Source organism: Leptosomus discolor, chromosome 16 (assembly GCF_034619465.1).
Source record: "Leptosomus discolor isolate bLepDis1 chromosome 16, bLepDis1.hap2, whole genome shotgun sequence".
In the NCBI taxonomy this organism is placed as follows: Eukaryota; Metazoa; Chordata; class Aves; order Leptosomiformes; family Leptosomidae; genus Leptosomus; species Leptosomus discolor.
This window is the reverse complement of record NC_141406.1, coordinates 9,524,810-9,541,614: the sequence shown is the minus strand read 5'-3', so window position 1 is coordinate 9,541,614 and position 16,805 is coordinate 9,524,810. Positions and strand designations below refer to the sequence as shown.

Below are 16,805 nucleotides of genomic sequence, written 5' to 3'. Positions count from 1 at the left end.
TCCCCCTGACAGGGGCAGGATACAGGGGCCCCTGTTTCCTGGGTGCGCTCTGGTGGGTGCCCCCCTTTCTGTTGTAGGGAGGGCAGAGCCTGGTTCCACCGGCCTGTCTCCACTTCAGCCTCCCTAATGCTCCGAAGCCTTTTCATTTCACTTGTAACCTCGCAGCCTCGTCGTGCAGCTGGGCCACTCGGCCGAGCAGATCGTCTACCCGCTCCCACCGCACCCGGCCGTACTCGTGGCTGCCCCCCGCCGCCAGCGAGAGGCTGTGGCATTCCCTGCAGCCTGTGACCTGGACACCTGCAGGTTTACCTGCGACCTCTGCCTGGCTCGCCACATTGCATCCAACAGGTCTTGCCCGGGTTGCCACCACAGCTGCCCACACCACCAGCTGCTGGGGCTGCCGCGGCACACTCTGGTCGCAGCGCTCCCCAGGCCGCTTTTTCCAGGCGTCAGGGAGGGCGGCGATGTTCTGGCATCGGCCAGGTCTCGCCCGTGTCTCCCACGAGAGCTGCCGGCTCCAGGCGAGCCGCTCCGCGGCCCTGGCATCTCCTTCCCTCAGGAAAAGCCGCTGTGCGCTGACATCTGCCGCTCCGGTGCGGGCTCGGCCGGCTGCGGGCAGCTCCCCTCGGCGACGACCATCTCGTTCCAACCCCCTGCCATGGGTAGGGACACCTTCCACCTGCGGGAGCTGCGTGAGGACACTGACACGATCAATGTGATCTAACAAGTGAACCTTTATTTCCGTGTTTCCAGTGCAATTTATAACCCTCGACCACACCCAATAAATACTGATTGGCTTCATCGCAAATAACAGCCCATAGTCCTACCTGATTGGCCACATTGCGAGTCACGTTCAAGTCACGTTCACAAATGTTCACACCCATCTTCTTCGAGAAATTAAAACTGCGTCATTAATGGCGGCTGTCTCTTCTCCTACACCTGTAAGATGTTCATGCCCCCTGCACCGCAAGTTGTTCATGCTTTCAGCAGTTCCGGTACGTCCCAGCTCAGGTTCTCTGGAAAGGCTGGATTGTTCACATGTCCCTTATTTCATAAATATCCTCCCACATTCCACCAGACCAGGTCGCTCCCAGCCCCATCCAGCCTGGCCTTGAGCACTGCCAGGGAGGGGGCAGCCACAGCTTCCCTGGGCAACCTGTGCCGGTGCCTCACCGCCCTTGTAGTGAAGAACTTCTTCCTAATGTCTAATCTCAATCTCCTGCCCTGCTTTATGGATCATTTGTGCCAGTCCACCGGCTAGTCGAGGATGCATCGTCAGATTGCGAGGTGGCTGCCTCCTCTTTCAGGTGGTTTCGCTGACTCTCAAACATCAGCCGAGCACAAACAGCCACTTCCTGATGGCTGGCTTGACATCTCAAACACCTACCTGCTCTACCAACCTGGGGAGGTGAAGGGGCTACTAAATCCCATAAGGAGACAAACATCCTCCCTGCCGTGGGTTAACTCTTTAGTTCCATGTGGGATTTGTTTTGGCAGGATTTGGGAGAAATATCCCCAACCCATCCTGGTCCATCAGCCGCGCGTGTGAAGGATAAACTTGTTAAATTCATACTTTGCTGAGCACCAGGATGGGTTCAAACTATTGCGTTCTGGGTTGGTTGGGTTTTTTTGCTAATGTTACCAGCAGGAAGAAGAAGAACGACATTTGAGATGAAGGGGTCGCTTGGTTGTTTTTCAGGATTTCCTTTTGTTGCAGAGGGATCTGCAGGGATGCAGGGTCTCGGGGGGCAGGATCAGACTGGCCCCCTCCATCAGCCAGTTGAGCATTGCTTGGATGAAGAGAGTCCCCTTTTAGTCCACCCTGGCCACCCTGTAGTCGCTAGATCCTCCTTGGCAACGGTCCCCACGGACAACCCGCCCCCACCCCATTGTGACGACACAGTGGTGACATCAGGGTCAGTGCGTGTTCCACAGAGCCCGGGGCAGTGCAGGACAGGACAGCGACCGGACAGCAGCTCCCTGCCGGGCTCTCGCCTCTCCTGCGCTTGCCACTGGAAATAGGGGCTGATCTTCGGCAAAACCCCACTGCCGCCGTGGTCCCGACCCCTGGCTGGAGCGGAACCGCAGCACCCTGCGGTGGGGTGAGCAGCGTCGGGGGGGACGGGGAAGACCAGGGGGCTGCAGCGGGCCTGGGGGGGGACACGACCCTCTTTGGGGGTGAGGGCTGCGGGGTCGGCCCCAGTGCCCTCCCTGGCTGCAGCGAGACCGGGGCTGAATCCAGGCGACATCCCCGACTCGTGCTCCGCAGGGGCTCTGGCCGTCGGCACGGGGGGACCTTTCTACGAAAACCCAGGTAGCGAACGGGGTGGAACAGCTCAAGCCATCTGTTCTGCCCCTGCTTCTGAACTCGGCAAGAGGAGCGTGTTTTGCGATGCCATCACTACAAATGCTCTGTTTTTATTCACCGCGCAGCCACCTGTGATGGTTTCCTCATGTGCCAAACGCTCGAGCAGGCGCTGAGGGACAAGCGGGGGCCACAACCGCCCCCTTAGCCGGGTTTCATTTCTCTCCTTGGAAAGCAGGCCTGGCCCTGCGGAGGCTTCCTCGTCCCCTTCCCGAACTGTCTGCAGAGCGACCGGTGGAGACAGCTGGAAGCAATGAGCGACTCAAAGGTAAAAACTGAAGCACGATCCCAAGCTGAATTTCTGGACAGGCGCTCTGGGGGATCTGCCGTGGGGATCTCACCTGCAGAAATCAGTGGCGCGGTGGGGTGAGCCGGACAGGCGGTGGGGAGCCAGGCTCTCTTTTGCCAGCAAGGCGTTGGGTTGCGGCGGGGCTCGTTCTGCCTGCCCTCCTGTGCCGGGGATGAGGCCGTGGCGTGAGACCTGGGTGTTGGGGGAGGCAGGGTTGGGCAACAGGGGTCAGCTGAGGTCAGGGGGGTAGTGGTGGATGCAACTGCCAGAGCTGCAGTGCTCACCTGTAAGGCAGTGACTTCTCAGCTACAAGTCACCTTCGCACAGCTGGGGATGCGAGCGCTCCTGCTCCGCTCCTGGGCAAAGTCAGCGGGGTTCCTTCATGTCATGTCCCCAGTAGGGGTGGGTTTGATTCTGACTGACGTGGTCCCGGCAGTCACGCTGGGTGATAAAAGTGGTGACAACGTGCCGTCACCTGCCCTCCGCGCTGCTGGAGGTCTGCACCCTGTTCTGGATGCGAGGTGCTAGCTGCGGCTCAGCTGCCCTGGTGTTGGCTGGTCTTGACGCCTCCTTGCCCTGGAAAGTGGTGCTAGCATGGCGGGGGGTTACCCAAGAGCACAGCGCCTGGCCGCCTTTGCTCTGAAGTGGATCAGAAGCGCTCATGGAGTTGGTTTGTGTGGCTCAGTGTTTGGGAGGGTACTGAATATCTTCGGTGCCAGTGAAGAGCTGAAGGTGGTGACGAAGAGCTGGAGGTGGCGATGCCATTAACCCACTGCCCCGTGCCCAGCTCCGCTGTCTACCACTGCTGGTGGGGTTTGCTCAAGTGACTGAGCTCTCCCTCTCTGTGTCAGCAGGGCGCGCTCTCTTTGAGGCAGAAGCTTTCAGCCTTCCCGGAGAAGGAGCAGGACAAGCTGGCTGAAGGCGAGTTCAGGAGACTGCAGGTGCAGTTTCGGAGAGCTGGGGAGAAGAACAGGTCCTATGGTGCCAAGACGAGGCGTCAGCTGCAGGCCCAGGAGTAAGTGCAGCTTGGCTCGGCTGCGTTGTGCCCGGAAAGTTCCTCCAGGCAGAGATGTGGGGACCCTGGTGCTGAGGTGGGGAGGGGCAAGGACCTGCTCCGGCGTTGCAGGTGGGATGTGCTCCATGTTATTTGTTGTTTTGTTTTTACAGGCAAGAAATAGAGTCGCTGGCTCAAGAACAGAAGGAGGTGTTATCAACGCTGAGCCAGATCACGTCCCGGAGGAACGTGATGCTGGATGAGAGGAATCGTACGGAGCTCCACCGCCTTTTGCAGTCCAAATCCAAGCACGACTCTCTGATTGGAGAGAGAAAAGCCCTCTTAGCTGCCCTGGAGAAGCAGGTAACGCATCTGAACCATTCCCTGGCCGAGCACGGTAGAGCAGAGCAGAGTCACAGAGGGAGACCCGTGGCTGAAACCCCTCGATGCAGAATGCATCTCCTTCAGGCCTCGGAACAGAATGCTGCCTCCTGGCAAAAGACACGTGCCACTGACAAAGGGACAGAGCCAGGCTCCCATTCAAGTCAGCATCGCTGGCCAGAAAAGTACGGCGCAACTCTCAGCCTTGCTGTCCCACAGCTCTCTGCAGCTCCTCTTGGATGGCACACACCTGCCTGGGGTCACGCAACATCCCACTGCTTTTCCCTTGACTTTTGTCGTTCTTCTGAAAATGCAACATTTAGCTGTGCTGCCTGAGATGTGGCAAATCGAGGAGCAGCGACACCCGAGAGATGTCTCTTCACTTCTCCTGAGGACAGCCTGACAAGAGTCCAGAACGTAGGGCTGGAGATTATACTTTCTTTGGTTTTTTTCCTCTGTGTGCGCAGATATTAGAGCTGGAACAAGAGATTGCGAGTCAAAAGCGGAGAGCAGCAAAGGTGAAGGACGTGAAGAGGAGCGAGCGGCTGCCAAAGCAGGCCGAGACGCTGGAGACGTCTCTATACAACGTAAGCAAACCTTTGGCAGGCCTTTGGCGGCCGTGTGCGGGGCTGCACTGGGGCCTGTGTGCAACATGCCTTTTGGTCAGGACAAAGGGTAACGGTGCAAATGCGTTTGGTTGCCACAAGCTGCGTAAAGGCCCTGGCTTGTTCCCCTGGCCTGGTTGCTCCCAGAACCCCTCCAAGGCTCCTTCGAGCTTGGCGACCCAAATGCAGCACTTGTGCCTTGCCAAGAAGCCTGAAGGCCTGCGCCTGTTTAGTGACACGGCCGAGCTGCCTGAGGCCACCTTGCCTTGGACAATGCCAGCTCCGGGTCTCGGCCTGGCCTACTGTTGCCTCTCCAGCCTTAGGGAGGAGGATACTGCAGGGCCAGCTTCACATCCCTTGGCCCGTGTTTGTCTCAGCCCTGGTCGAGGTCTTTCTGCAGAGACCTGAGCCCCCCAGTCCCGCAGCAGCTTCAGACCCCTTGCTTCTCTCTCCCCAGGTCACTGTCCGTTTCCACACCGCTGTGAGCAGAAACAAGCAGCTGCATGAAGAGATTGAAAGCCTCCAAATACAGAAAGCTGCTTTGAACAACATCTTCTTTAAGCTCCACAGGAAGCTGGAGAAGCAACGCAGGAGGATGAACAGCGCTCTTCAGCAATCCACAGAAGTCTACGAGGAGTGGTACGTGGCCTTGCGAACGCTCTGCGGTAAACTTGGCACCGGTGGGCAATGGCGGCGTCGAGTAGCGATGACAAGAGAGACCGCTGGCAACTTGAGAGAGAGGATTCTCCGCTCTTGTCTAGAGCTGGGTGCCGAGGGCCGGGTGCCTGGTCAGTGCAGGGAGACCGGTACCTCCAGGGTGATTTACTCCACTCGCCCCAGAGGTTTCTCGGGATGGGGTGAGCTGCCTCGCGGAGCAGTCTCTGTCCGCTGAGTCCCACCTGAGCCCACAGAGGGGGACGCAGCAGACGCGGAGCAGAGGCCAGCCAGCTCTGGTCCAAGTGAGCCGGGCTGCCGGAGCTGGGTGCTGTGTCCAAGTACAAAACCCCACCAAGAGCTCTGTCAGCTTGCTGCTGGCCTTGGGCTGACACAGCCGCATCGCGATGAGAGCTGGGCAATGTGCACAGCATCACGGGGGCTTGGCTGGGTCAGGCACGGAGACGGCCAGGAAGAGAAATCGTTCTAACTACGCGTGGTGTAACCTGCTGCTTTCTGCGTGCAGGATGGAGACTCTGAACAGAACTAGAGAGGAGACTGAAAAGCAGAGGGAAGACGCTGCCCTGCACGAAAGGCAGAAGCGTGTCCTTGGCGCGGTGCAGATCGAAATGAAAACTTTCATGGACACCAAACTGCGAGATCTCTCGGAGTTGAAGGAAAAGGCCCAAAAGAACAAAGGTAGCAAATGAGAGAAATGCCGTGCAACGGGGACCCCAAACCAGGGCTGCGCAGGGTTGGCAAGGGGTGGCTTATAGCGCTGCACCCCAAAGGCAGGATGTCTCCTCTGCCTGCAGGCTCCTTCAGCCACCCTTTGCCCTACAGAATAAACAGACAAACAGGGATAAGCAAGGGAGGCCACCCGAACCCCTGCGTCTTGGGGTGCCCTTGGGGGAGAGGGAGGGATGGGGAAGCAGGGACCCGCCTCCATGTGCAGCCGTGGCCCCTTTGATCCTGCTGGGGAGGGATGCCACTGTGTTTGCCCCATTCCCATGCAGGCTGTGAGCTCCTTGCTTAATTTCTGAGTGAAGGAAGGCTCTGCCAAGGGCAGCCGTGGGGACACGCGCAGCCCAGACGCTCCCTCTCTCCCTCAGCCTTGAAGGCAGCCAAGCGCATCAGGCAGAGGCAAGCAGAAGCAGAGAGCTTCGAGAGCCTGATGCCAGTTTACCAGCAGCTGCTGGAGCAGGCGGAGAACGGCGACATCGACCGGCTGATAGACAGCTTTGTCGCAGAGAATCAGAAGGAGTTCTCCTGCTTCAGCTACGCCATCGAGGTCAACAAGGAGATGGCGAAGATGCAGCAGAGGATCAACGACCAGCAGGTCTGTTCCAGGCCCTTCACGTCTCCCCTTTCTCAGCTGGTGCTGCTGGGCTGGGGCTTTTCCTCTCCCACGTGTCCGGAATCACACAAGAGCCCAGCTCAGAGCCTGCCACAGGGGCGGGATTAGGGGAATGCAAAGGGGCAGCTAAAAGAGAACTCCCAGAGCCAGAAGGCGGCGTTCTCGGATCTGAAAAGGTCTCAATACTGCCACCGTGTACCCAGCAAAACGACTGCAGGATCCAGGAAAGGCAAGAGGTGCCTCGGCCATGTGTGGGGCTGGCTGGAGGGAGAAAGGCTGCCCGTTGTGAGGTCATCAGCTGCCCCCCTGGCCTGGTGACAGTGGTCCCCGGGGGGGGGTCAAGTGGGACGTCCCTGCTGCCAGGGCAGAGGGATGGTCCCCAGCCTCTGTCAGGCACATCTGGTGGGCACTCAGCCCATACCCCTCTCTCGTGCTTGTGTTTACACAGAGCAGGATTGCAGCCCTCATCGTGGACGAGGAGCCTGCGGAAGAGAGCCTGGAGGAAGTGGAGGTATGGCGGCCGGGCCTTCCCTCTGCAAGGGCAGCGCGGCCCTGCCACGTGTGCCAGGGAGTCTGGTCCTATGAACGCTGCTCTGGTCAAGGGCTGGACAGGCGTGGGCAGAAAAGGGCCCTGCATTGGCTTTGGCAGCCCTGTCTCCCAGCGCATGGTGAGAGGGTGCCTGCAGGGCTCCTGCCAGCCCTGGCTCTCCAGCGCCTGCGGCCTCGTGCGCGGCACGGGGAGCTTGGGCTCCCCTACGCAGAGCCTTTCCCCTGCAGGGACGGGAGCATGGGGTGGGATGTCTCCAGTGCCCAGCCTGGAAGTGGCCAGCACTGGGGTGTGGGGGAAGAGCAGGGGGCTGGGGTGACACCTGTCAAAACCTTTGTTGATAGGCAAAAATAATGGAAACCACCAAGGAAGCCAACATGTATGAAAAGAAATACAAGGAGAGCAGCAAGTTGCTGGGCCAGCTCAGATCTGGCGTGGAGGCCCTGCTCAAAGAAACCAGCTGTGATGCTACGAAGATAACGTGGCCGCTTGGAGACAACCTGGCGCAGATTCTGGGTGGGTCGGGGCTGCCCGTCTTCCCCTGCCACATGGCCTGGACCCTGCGTGTCCACCACCCGCTTGCACTGTGTTTTAATTGAGCTCTTGTTTTTTCCTCTGCCCCGTCACGCATGGGTGTCCCTAATGCGAATTCTGGGGTGCCAAATTGCCAGTCAACTCGGGAGCCAAGCCGGCTCTAGAAAGATGCCAGTGGAGCCCCAAGCCCTCCTCTCGGCTCTGGGTGCGGGAGCCGGCCTCGGGCCCTTGCCCCTGGGGAGACAGGCTGCCGGACGGCACCGCCTTGGGGAAGCCAGAGGATGAGCCCCTGCTCAGCAGACGGGCGGGGGCGGATTGGGGCAGGGGCCCTGCGTGACAGTGCTCCCTCCCACCCAGGTCTCCTGGAGAAGAGGACCCGCGAGCTCCTGCTGCAGGAGTCCATCCTGCGCTACACATCGGCTGAGGGCTCCCACCTGGCCCAGCCCTTCGCCCACCCGCTGCTGGGCGGCACCGAGCTCCTCTGGGGGATGGATCGCGCCCAGCTCTGCCCGACGGCCCCCGCCCCGAACGGCACCGCCGACGCCATCGGCGCCTGTGAGTGGGGGAGGTGGGAGGGAGGGGCTGTGGCCACGCAGCCAACGCCCAATGCCCCGTTCCCCCCTGGCTGCCCCGCCCAATCCCCCGCTGACCCCTGTCCTTCCCAGCCAACCCCAACCAGCCTCCCCCGCCCCACCACGGATGTCAGGCCTGTGACGGGGTGCGTGACGGCTGGCCATTTTCTTGGGCAGTGGAAGTGCCGCTGGACCACGGGCAGCTGCGCCAGCTGATTCTCCAGAGGCACGAGAAGCAGCAGGCCGACGCTCCTGGCACGGGCAAGAGGAGGAGGGCTAGACTGAAGATTTCGTGTGCTGACAGCTTCAAATCTGAGCGGGCCAGTGCTCCTGGCACGGGACCTTCGAGAGAAGAGATCACAGAATGTCAGGGGTTGCAAGGGACCTCGAAAGATCATCCAGTCCAAGCCCCCTGCCAGAGCAGGACCACCTAGAGTAGGTCACACAGGAACGCGCCCGGGCAACTTTTGAACGTCTCCAGAGAAGGAGACTCCACCACCTCTCTGGGCAGCCTGTTCCAGGGCTCTGTCATCCTCACAATTAAAAAGTTTTTCCCTTATGTTCACGTGGAATCTTCTATGTTCCAGCTTGTACTTGTTGCGCCTTATCCTGTCATTGGACGTCACCGAGCAGGGTCCCACTGCCCGTGCCGAGGGCACAGCTTGCTCGCCTAGCAGGTGTTCTGCATAGCCTGTGAAGCTCTGAAGCAGCAGCAGCAGCCTTTTCCAACCAAACACAGCGTAGAGCAGCAGAGCAGTTGTAACGGGGCAACGGCCCTGGGGGTTTCAGAGCGCCAGCAGCCTGAAGGGCCAGGATCCAGTCAGGGAGGATGTGCCCCATCCACCCCCTGGGCAAAGCCGGTTTGACAAAGGAGGGTGGATATCGGCGCTCGCCTGACCCCTCCCCAGGCCTGAATCACTCCCCAGAGCGAGCGATCTGTGGTGGGACGAAAATCCCCCTGCAGCTGCCGGGACACAGGCTGCGCCCGCTGCTTGCAGCCAGCCGCTTCCAAGGGGCTGTGGTCAGGCTCTCCCGAAAGCCTGGGGGCACCCCCACTGCTGCTACCTGAAGAGGAAGAAGGAGAGAAAGGAGGGAAAGAGTTAAAAGGATTCAGGCAGTTTCTGCCCTGCACCTTGAACAAGAGTAAAGGAAGAGAACAGGGAAGAAAACAGGTGCGGAGCCTTAGACAGGAGAGGAAGGCGAGCCTCCAAAATAGCAGCCAATGAAACGTGGAGAACAGGTGCATGGACAGAGAGTAGGAACCAATCGTCATGTGTAACAGAGCGCGTGGACAGCGCGTGGACGCTTTAGCCCAACTATACAAACGCAGCTTTCTGATCAGAAAGAGTCTTCGATCCCTCAGACCAGAGCGCGTGCATCAATGCCCTTGTCAGAACGCTCCATTGACAGCGACTTGTTAGGAAGGAGGGCACGCGTCAGCTGCAGAGCTCCAACAGGGGCTGGTTTGACCAAAGACGGGGGTGCCGGGGGGGCCAGGGACTCGCCCTGAGCGGCTCCTGTTCCCTGCGGCAGCTGGAGACTGCCGGGCTGCAGCACCGCACGCGTCTGTCTCTGTTCAACCCGGAGCAAGGACAGGCTGCCAGGTCTGGCGTTGGGGTCACGCGGCTCCCACCGCCCTCCGAGGCTTGTGGAGCGGCTCAGGGGTTCAAGGCTATTGTGTGAGCTGCACCCCATCGCCCAAGGTTTTCCATCCCATCAGCTCCCTGCTCTGCCTTGCTGTACAGCTGGGCCAGCACTGAGGCTGCTACGGGAAATGCTGGAACGTGCAGGCAGGACAGCAGCTCCAGCAGCATCGGGGATGGAGCCCCAGCTCGGGAGGAGGCTCCTGCGAGCTGAACATGGCCGAGGCAGAAGAGAACCGGGCACGGGATGCTGACACACGACACTGCTCTGCTCTCCAGCACACCGGGCCTGGGGTGCTCAAGCCTCGCACACCTTCTTCCCGGTTCTTCCCACAGCTCACGCTCAACCCTCCCGCCCACCCCAAGAACAACCCCGGGCCGCTTCCACCAAACGCCGCAGCCTCACGCCGAGGCGCAGCCCCCACCCGCCCCGCCGCAGGCCGACAGCGGTCGAGCGGGAAGCTGCTCCGGGAAGCCGCAGCAAACCGCAGGAGGGAACGGCAGACACCCTCCCCCCCCCGCTCCCCCCCCCAAACAACCCCCAACAGCCCGACACACGGGGCAGCGGAGGACCCCAAGAACCCCAGGGAGCCCCACTGCCCCGCGCCGCGGCCCTGCCCAGGGCCCCCGCCGGCGGGGCGCCCCGCCCACCCCAGCACGGCCTGCCCCCGCCCGCGCGGCCCTCACCGCTTTGCTCTCGGCGGGCGGCGCCGGCTGCGCCGGAGGCAGCGCTTGCACGGGGCCGGCCGGCATGGTGCTCCCTCGGGGCGGCGGGGAGCGCTTCCCCCGCCGGAGCCGCTCCCGGGCCGAGACGAGCGACAGCCGGACGGAACCTGCACCACCGCGGGCCAAACGGCGGCCGCACGCGACGAGCTGCGCAGCCGCGCCGGAAGTGACGCGCCGCCACGGCCAGGAATACTCGCAGGCGACGGGCCAACGGCGGGGGGGTGGGGTTGTGGTGGTGCGTGTGGGTCGAGCAGAGCGCATGCACCCTGGGAAGTACCATTAGCGCGCCACACGCAGGGGGGGGAATCCCTACAGGAGGCGGCGGCAGGAGGAGCGTACCATTGCCGCGCGGGGCTCCGGGCGCGTGGCCTGGCCGTTGCCATAGCAGCCGGCGGCAGCGAGGCGGGCAGCGGCTTCGTGTCGCCGCGTCCCTTCACAGGCCCCGGCCCGGCCCGGCGCCTCCCGGCCCGGCTCCCCCCGCTCCCCCGGCCCCGGGGGCCTCTGTGCTGCTCCCTCCCCAGCGGAGCTGTTCCTCCCCCGTGCAGTGCATAATTGCAGCCTCCGAAGGCAATTGCACTGCATTCAAAAGCCTTAAGATCATGTCAGCAGGTTTAATAGGTTTCCCTTGGGCCGTCAAAAGCCCACGTCCCTTCCACATAGCTCCAGACGGGCACGAACGACACCAAAGGCATATTTTGAGTCTGTCCGGACATTGATCCGCAATCCTTTAGCAAGCTCTAGAGCTCTGACTTTCGGCTCGTTGTGCAAATGTGCCCTCAGGGAGCGACTTGGTCTCTGGTGGTCACTGCATACCCCGCCACCCGAACTCCATTCTTTAGAAAACTCCTCCCGTTGGGACACCCAGCGTGGCCAGTTCCCTCCAGCGGCTCCTCCTTCAGATCAGGCCTGCCTGCACACACAGTCTCAGTGGTCTCTGTGCAGTCATGCACAACAGTCTCCATCTCCTGCTTATCACTTAGGAAAGAAGCAGGGTTGATAGTGGTAGAGGTGACAATTTCTACATCACCTTGCTCCATCAGGACTGCTTGATATTTCAGGAACCTTGATGGCGAGAGCCAACGTCCTCCTTTTTGTTCCAAAACAGAAGTTACAGCATGGGAAGGGTGCACAATCATCTTCTGTCCCGAGGTGAATTTTCAGGCTTCTTGAGTGATCAAAACAGCAGCCGCTGCCCGAAGGCATCCTGGCCTTCCTTTACCGACTTCATCCAACTGTTTGGAAAAGCACGCTACTGCTCGTTTATAAGGACCCAGCCTCTGGGCTGGAATTCCCAAAGCTACTCCTTGTCTCTCATATGAGAACAACCGGAAGGGCTTTGTTATGTCTGGCAGGCCCAAAGCTGGAGCCCTCATCAATTCCGATTTTAATTCTTTGAGTGCCCTCTTGGCTTAGCCAGTCCACGTTAACTGTGTCTCACCATTTTTCAAAAGCTCAGACAAGGGTTTAACTAGAAGTCCATCATTATCGTTCCATAATCGGCACCAACCTGTCATTCCCAGAGAAGGTCGCAGCTCTTTTACCGACGTCACTTCTGGGGTCCTGCAGATGGCTTCCTTTCGGTCATTCCCGAGCTGTCTCTGTCCTTCAGAAATCACAAATCCCAGGTCGATTACTTCTTTCTTCAAGATCTGGGCTTTCTGCAATGATACTCTATAACCACTTAGTCCAAGAAAATTTAACAAACTCACAGTCCATTCTTTGCATCCTTCATCCTTCTCTGTAGCTATCAAAATATCATCCACACATATTGCAAAAGGATGCCATTATGCCATTTCCTGGAGGTCTTTCCCAGGCCTCTTAATTCTTTACCTAATTGTTTTCCCAAGATCGTGGGGCTATTTTTAAATCCTTGAGGTAACACTGTCCAGGTGAGTTGCGTTTTTCATCCTGAGCCAGGATGAAAGGCAATTCAAAGGCAAATAAATGGTGGCTTTAGGGGCCAAGGTGAGGCAAACGAATGTATCTTTCAGATCTAATACTGTGAACCATTTATAGGTTTCTTTTAAACTAGTCAATAAGGGGTATGGCTTTTGCCACTACCGGGTGCAAATCTTCAACCGTCTGATTTATTGCCCGCAGGTCTTGCACCAATCGATAGGTTTTGCCATCCGGCTTCTAGACAGGCAGAATAGGAGTGTTATACTCTGAGGAACATTCAATTAAGAATCCAAATTTTACAAATTCTCCTAGAGTACTTTACACGCCTCGTCTGTCTTCCAGTTTCAAAGGATATTGTTTTACCCTGACGGGTCACACTCCTTCTTTGAGTTTAACAACAATCAGTTCTGCATTTGTAGCCTTTCCAGGTATTCCCGAGGCCCATACTCCTGGGTACACCTGATCTTTTATTTCTTGTCTACTTTCTTCTTCTCTAATCTGGGGTACGGTGAGGGCCAGACTTAGGATTTCAATGTGGTTTTTCGGCATTCAATTGCTCTAATAAGTCCCTTCCCAAAAGTGGTTTAGGGGCTTCAGGCAGGTAGAGGAATTTCTGAACCCCTACGCTTTTCCCAATTTTGAATTTGAATTGTTTCAGAAAGCAAGCCTTCCCAACCTGCCCGGTTGCTCCCACAATATTAAGTCTGCCTACTCACAGGTAACAAGGTCTGATTTAAGACTGAAAATGTGGCACCTGTATCTATTAAAAATTCTACAGGTTTCTCTTCTTTCCCTGGCTGAACTGTTACCAAGGGTTCCGCTAGGGAGGATTCCCCTGGTTCCAGCAAATCTTCCATGTTGGCAACTGTCACTGATTTGCCAAATCTCAGGCATTCCTTTTTCCAATGCCCCATTTGCTTACAATAAGCACACTGTTCCTTTAGGAGGGGATGACTGTCTCTAGGTGGGGGCACTTGCACCACTGCTTATAACTCTCAGCGTTATTCAGAGGGTGTTTCACTACAAATGCTCTGCTTTTATTCACCGCGCAGCCACCTGTGATGGTTTCCTCATGTGCCAAACGCTCCAGCCGGTGCTGAGTGCAAACAACTGCAGCGAAGTACAGTGGGCTCTGGGTGAGTAGCTATCTGCCAAGTGCGAGTATAAACAGTACCACCAACCCAGAACTCCTCAGTAGCCTTCCATCAACCAACATCTATTTAAACTCTCTTTAAGTTCTTTGTATAGGGTTTGATCATTCAGACGCATCACTGTTGTCTCTCCAAGGGAAAGACCAGCTACAGACACAGTGTGCTGCCATCATGCTCTTTCCCAGCTCTGTTGCGAGAGTCAGTTCACCTGAGCTAACCAGCAAGTGGAGAAGTGCTAGTGACATACAGGCAATGTCTGACATTTATTTCCTTGAAATCAATATGGATGGGATCAAGAAACTAGCCAGAATGACATAACAAGAGGCAGTGCAACTCAGGAGATGGAAGAATATAAGGAAAATCTATGGGGGTCACAGCTGGGTATCAGAGCTGGGCCACCCTGAGGTCAAACAGGTCCCTTGCCCAAAGGAGCCCACCAGTGAAAACCTGCAGGTGCAGTTCAAATACAACATAATAAGCAGGGAAACTGTGAGGTGGGTTGCAGCAAAAACCCGTCAGTGCCCTATTTATTTTCAGTTGTTTGAACTTCAAGGCGTGGAAATAATTGAGAAATTTTATGCCATATTGTTTAAACGTAAAATCTGGGTTGTTCATAGAGATTTGTGGAACTACAAGAGGGGGTTGTGGAAAAAAGAAATATTTGGTTAAAGATTAAGCAGCTGGCCTATATTCTGAGGAAGAACATTCCCGCCCCGCCCCCAAACTTTAATTGTATTCATCTTGCTCATTGAGATCATCAAGATCCTTTAGATTTTTCTAAAGGAAAAAAACCTGCTTGTATCTTAGAACTGGGGTTTTGCTTTTATTCTGTCAATATATTTCTGAAAATCTCTAAGAGGGCATGCCTGCAGGTGAGGATTTTTTCAGCTTTGCTTGCAAACATCCAAGCAGACAAAATAAGCATTTCCAAGTGTTCATAGCTTACATTTTTCAGGAGCTGACCTGGGGATCCTAATGGTGAGAACACATTCAAGGCATACAGTTATGTCCTACATTAATGGCTTTGAAATGTTCTACGCTATCAAAGTAAAAAGAAAATCATAACCATATATTCAACAGCCAAACATAAGAGGTTTCTTGTGGAAGTCATTACTCTTATTTGTCATCCAGCATTCAGCAGAAACATCTCTGGATTTTGCTTTTTATGAAGACTAGGAAAGAGCTTGTCATACTGGCATACAGTGTAGAAAACCAAAATGGATATTGGATTGTTCCTTTAATTCAAAGGATGAGCAGATAGTCATGCAATATTTACCACTGAAGGGCAGGGGAAGCAATCAATGTTTTCCCGTGTGGGCCATTCTCATTACTTTATAGGAGAAATCCACGTCTCCAAATACGTGAATCATGGATAAAATTCACCCCTGCACACAAGGCCAGCGTTAAGACCCATCTGCTTCTACTGCCCTGCTTTGGAGGTCTGAACTCCTGCACTAATTCTTCTGCACAGGAGCGAATTTCATCCAACAGATATCGTTTACCCCTAAGCAAGAGCAGAGTACAGGCTTCTAAATTTCACTGTTAAGACTGCTTATGTAGGAAAAGATAACAATGTACAATAGCCAGTGTTAAAAAAGAAAAAACACACCTACACAAAACGAACAGCAAAAACCCCCCACCTAAACCGTGACTTGCAAGTTGGGAATAGACAGTCAGTCTTAGATACATTAATCTGCTTACCTTCTATTTCTCATTCTTTCCCTACTTCCCTTCTTCCTCAACTCCAGATAGGTTTATTCCTGGTACTAACAAAGTTCGTCAGCTTCAGCTAATTATCCCAAATTAAAAACAGAGGGAAGGAAGATCTAGGAAAGAAGATTAAAATATTTAAACTGAGGGTATAAGGGGTAAATATTGTTCATATTTAATTAATAACACCTGGGATCCTGAAAGAACTGGAGTTGATTTGTATGAGTTTCATAACACGCTCTCTAATTTTCAAAAAATAAAAATCAAACAAAAGCTATGTCAGATTTTGAATTCAAGTCTTAATGATAATTTATTAATAAAGATGCCATCCAGGAACAGTTCATTATTTGACAGCTAGCGGAAAAGAGAAATATGTCCAAGCTGCATGCAGTTCACAAACAAACTCTCTCTCACCCCCAAAATCCGTATCAAACCAAACCCCTGGCTTTCGGAGTTTAGCAAAAACTCTAGATTTCCTTTACTCATGAAAAATAACATTTGGCAAAATGTCATAACTTTGCTTTATGCTGCTGCTTGGAGGATTGCAACAATATAGGTATTTTCTTGAAGTGTCAATTTAATTAATTTCACAGTTCTTTTCATGCTTTCCCATATTGCCAGCAGCCTTTGTACTTCAGTAAAACACAGAACTGCTAGAATAGAAAAACTGCTACTTCTTCTGCTTTTAAAAAAGAAGCAAGCAAACAAAATCTCATTTTAAATGCTAAAAAAAAAAAAAAAAAAAAAGGATGCAGAAAAAAGTCTAGCACACCCGTACAGCCATCTAGGCCACATTGATCACACCATGGTCCCTCGGGCTCATGCTTCCGTGATTCTGACTGATATCAGCCTTTTGTCTCAGCCCGAGGAGAAACAAACCACATTTACACACAAAGCACAAGTAATCTCATATAACTCTTAGTGGCCCCTGTGTAGAATCCCATAAAGAAGGGCTCCTTATTTTGAAAGCTGTAAGAAAGATAATTAGGGATAGACTTCAGTCTCTTAATTAAAACAAAAAGTTATTTTGAGGAGTGGCTGTTCCACTCATATCCATATGGAGAAACACTATACTTTGATGTTGAAACGAGAGAGACTACATTGTCATGCAAGAGATAGAGGCCATCGAGGTTCATCAGGTACCCATCTCTGGACAGCTCAGGCAACAAAACCCTTGAGTACAGAAACAACCATTCCAGATAAGGCTGCAGATTCAGTAATGGGTTAATCCTCAGAAACCTGGCCTTCCAAATGAAGGACAGTTACATAACACGATGCAGCACTCCAGGTAATGCCTTTTGCCTCTGTGGAAATGTTTTACTGCTGGACGGTCTAAGGCATCTTCCCCTCAGTCTTCAGGCAAGCAACTAAATGCAGT

The 16,805-nt window shown here is 55.1% G+C and overlaps 1 protein-coding gene across 1 annotated transcript; it reads left to right on the top strand.

The window, feature by feature from the left end:
• Positions 1–3,248: 3,248 nt before the first annotated feature.
• On the top strand, positions 3,249–6,753 carry LOC147414315 (uncharacterized). Its single transcript, XM_086473991.1, has 7 exons — positions 3,249–3,386; positions 3,482–3,669; positions 3,822–4,011; positions 4,497–5,039; positions 5,092–5,440; positions 5,682–5,987; positions 6,401–6,753. Exons 1-7 carry the CDS (start codon positions 3,249–3,251, stop codon positions 6,751–6,753), a joined length of 2,067 nt encoding a protein of 688 aa, XP_086330117.1.
• Positions 6,754–16,805: the final 10,052 nt, after the last annotated feature.

Bases quoted from the DNA above. Each gene is read 5' to 3' on its own strand.
- LOC147414315 (XM_086473991.1), top strand. From the start codon at position 3,249: ATGGCGGGGGGTTACCCAAGAGCACAGCGCCTGGCCGCCTTTGCTCTG. The intron at 3,670-3,821 runs GTAAGTGCAGCT...TTGTTTTTACAG, and splicing joins CGTCAGCTGCAGGCCCAGGA to GCAAGAAATAGAGTCGCTGG. The intron at 5,441-5,681 runs GTACCTCCAGGG...CCTTGGGCTGAC, and splicing joins TGGTCAGTGCAGGGAGACCG to ACAGCCGCATCGCGATGAGA.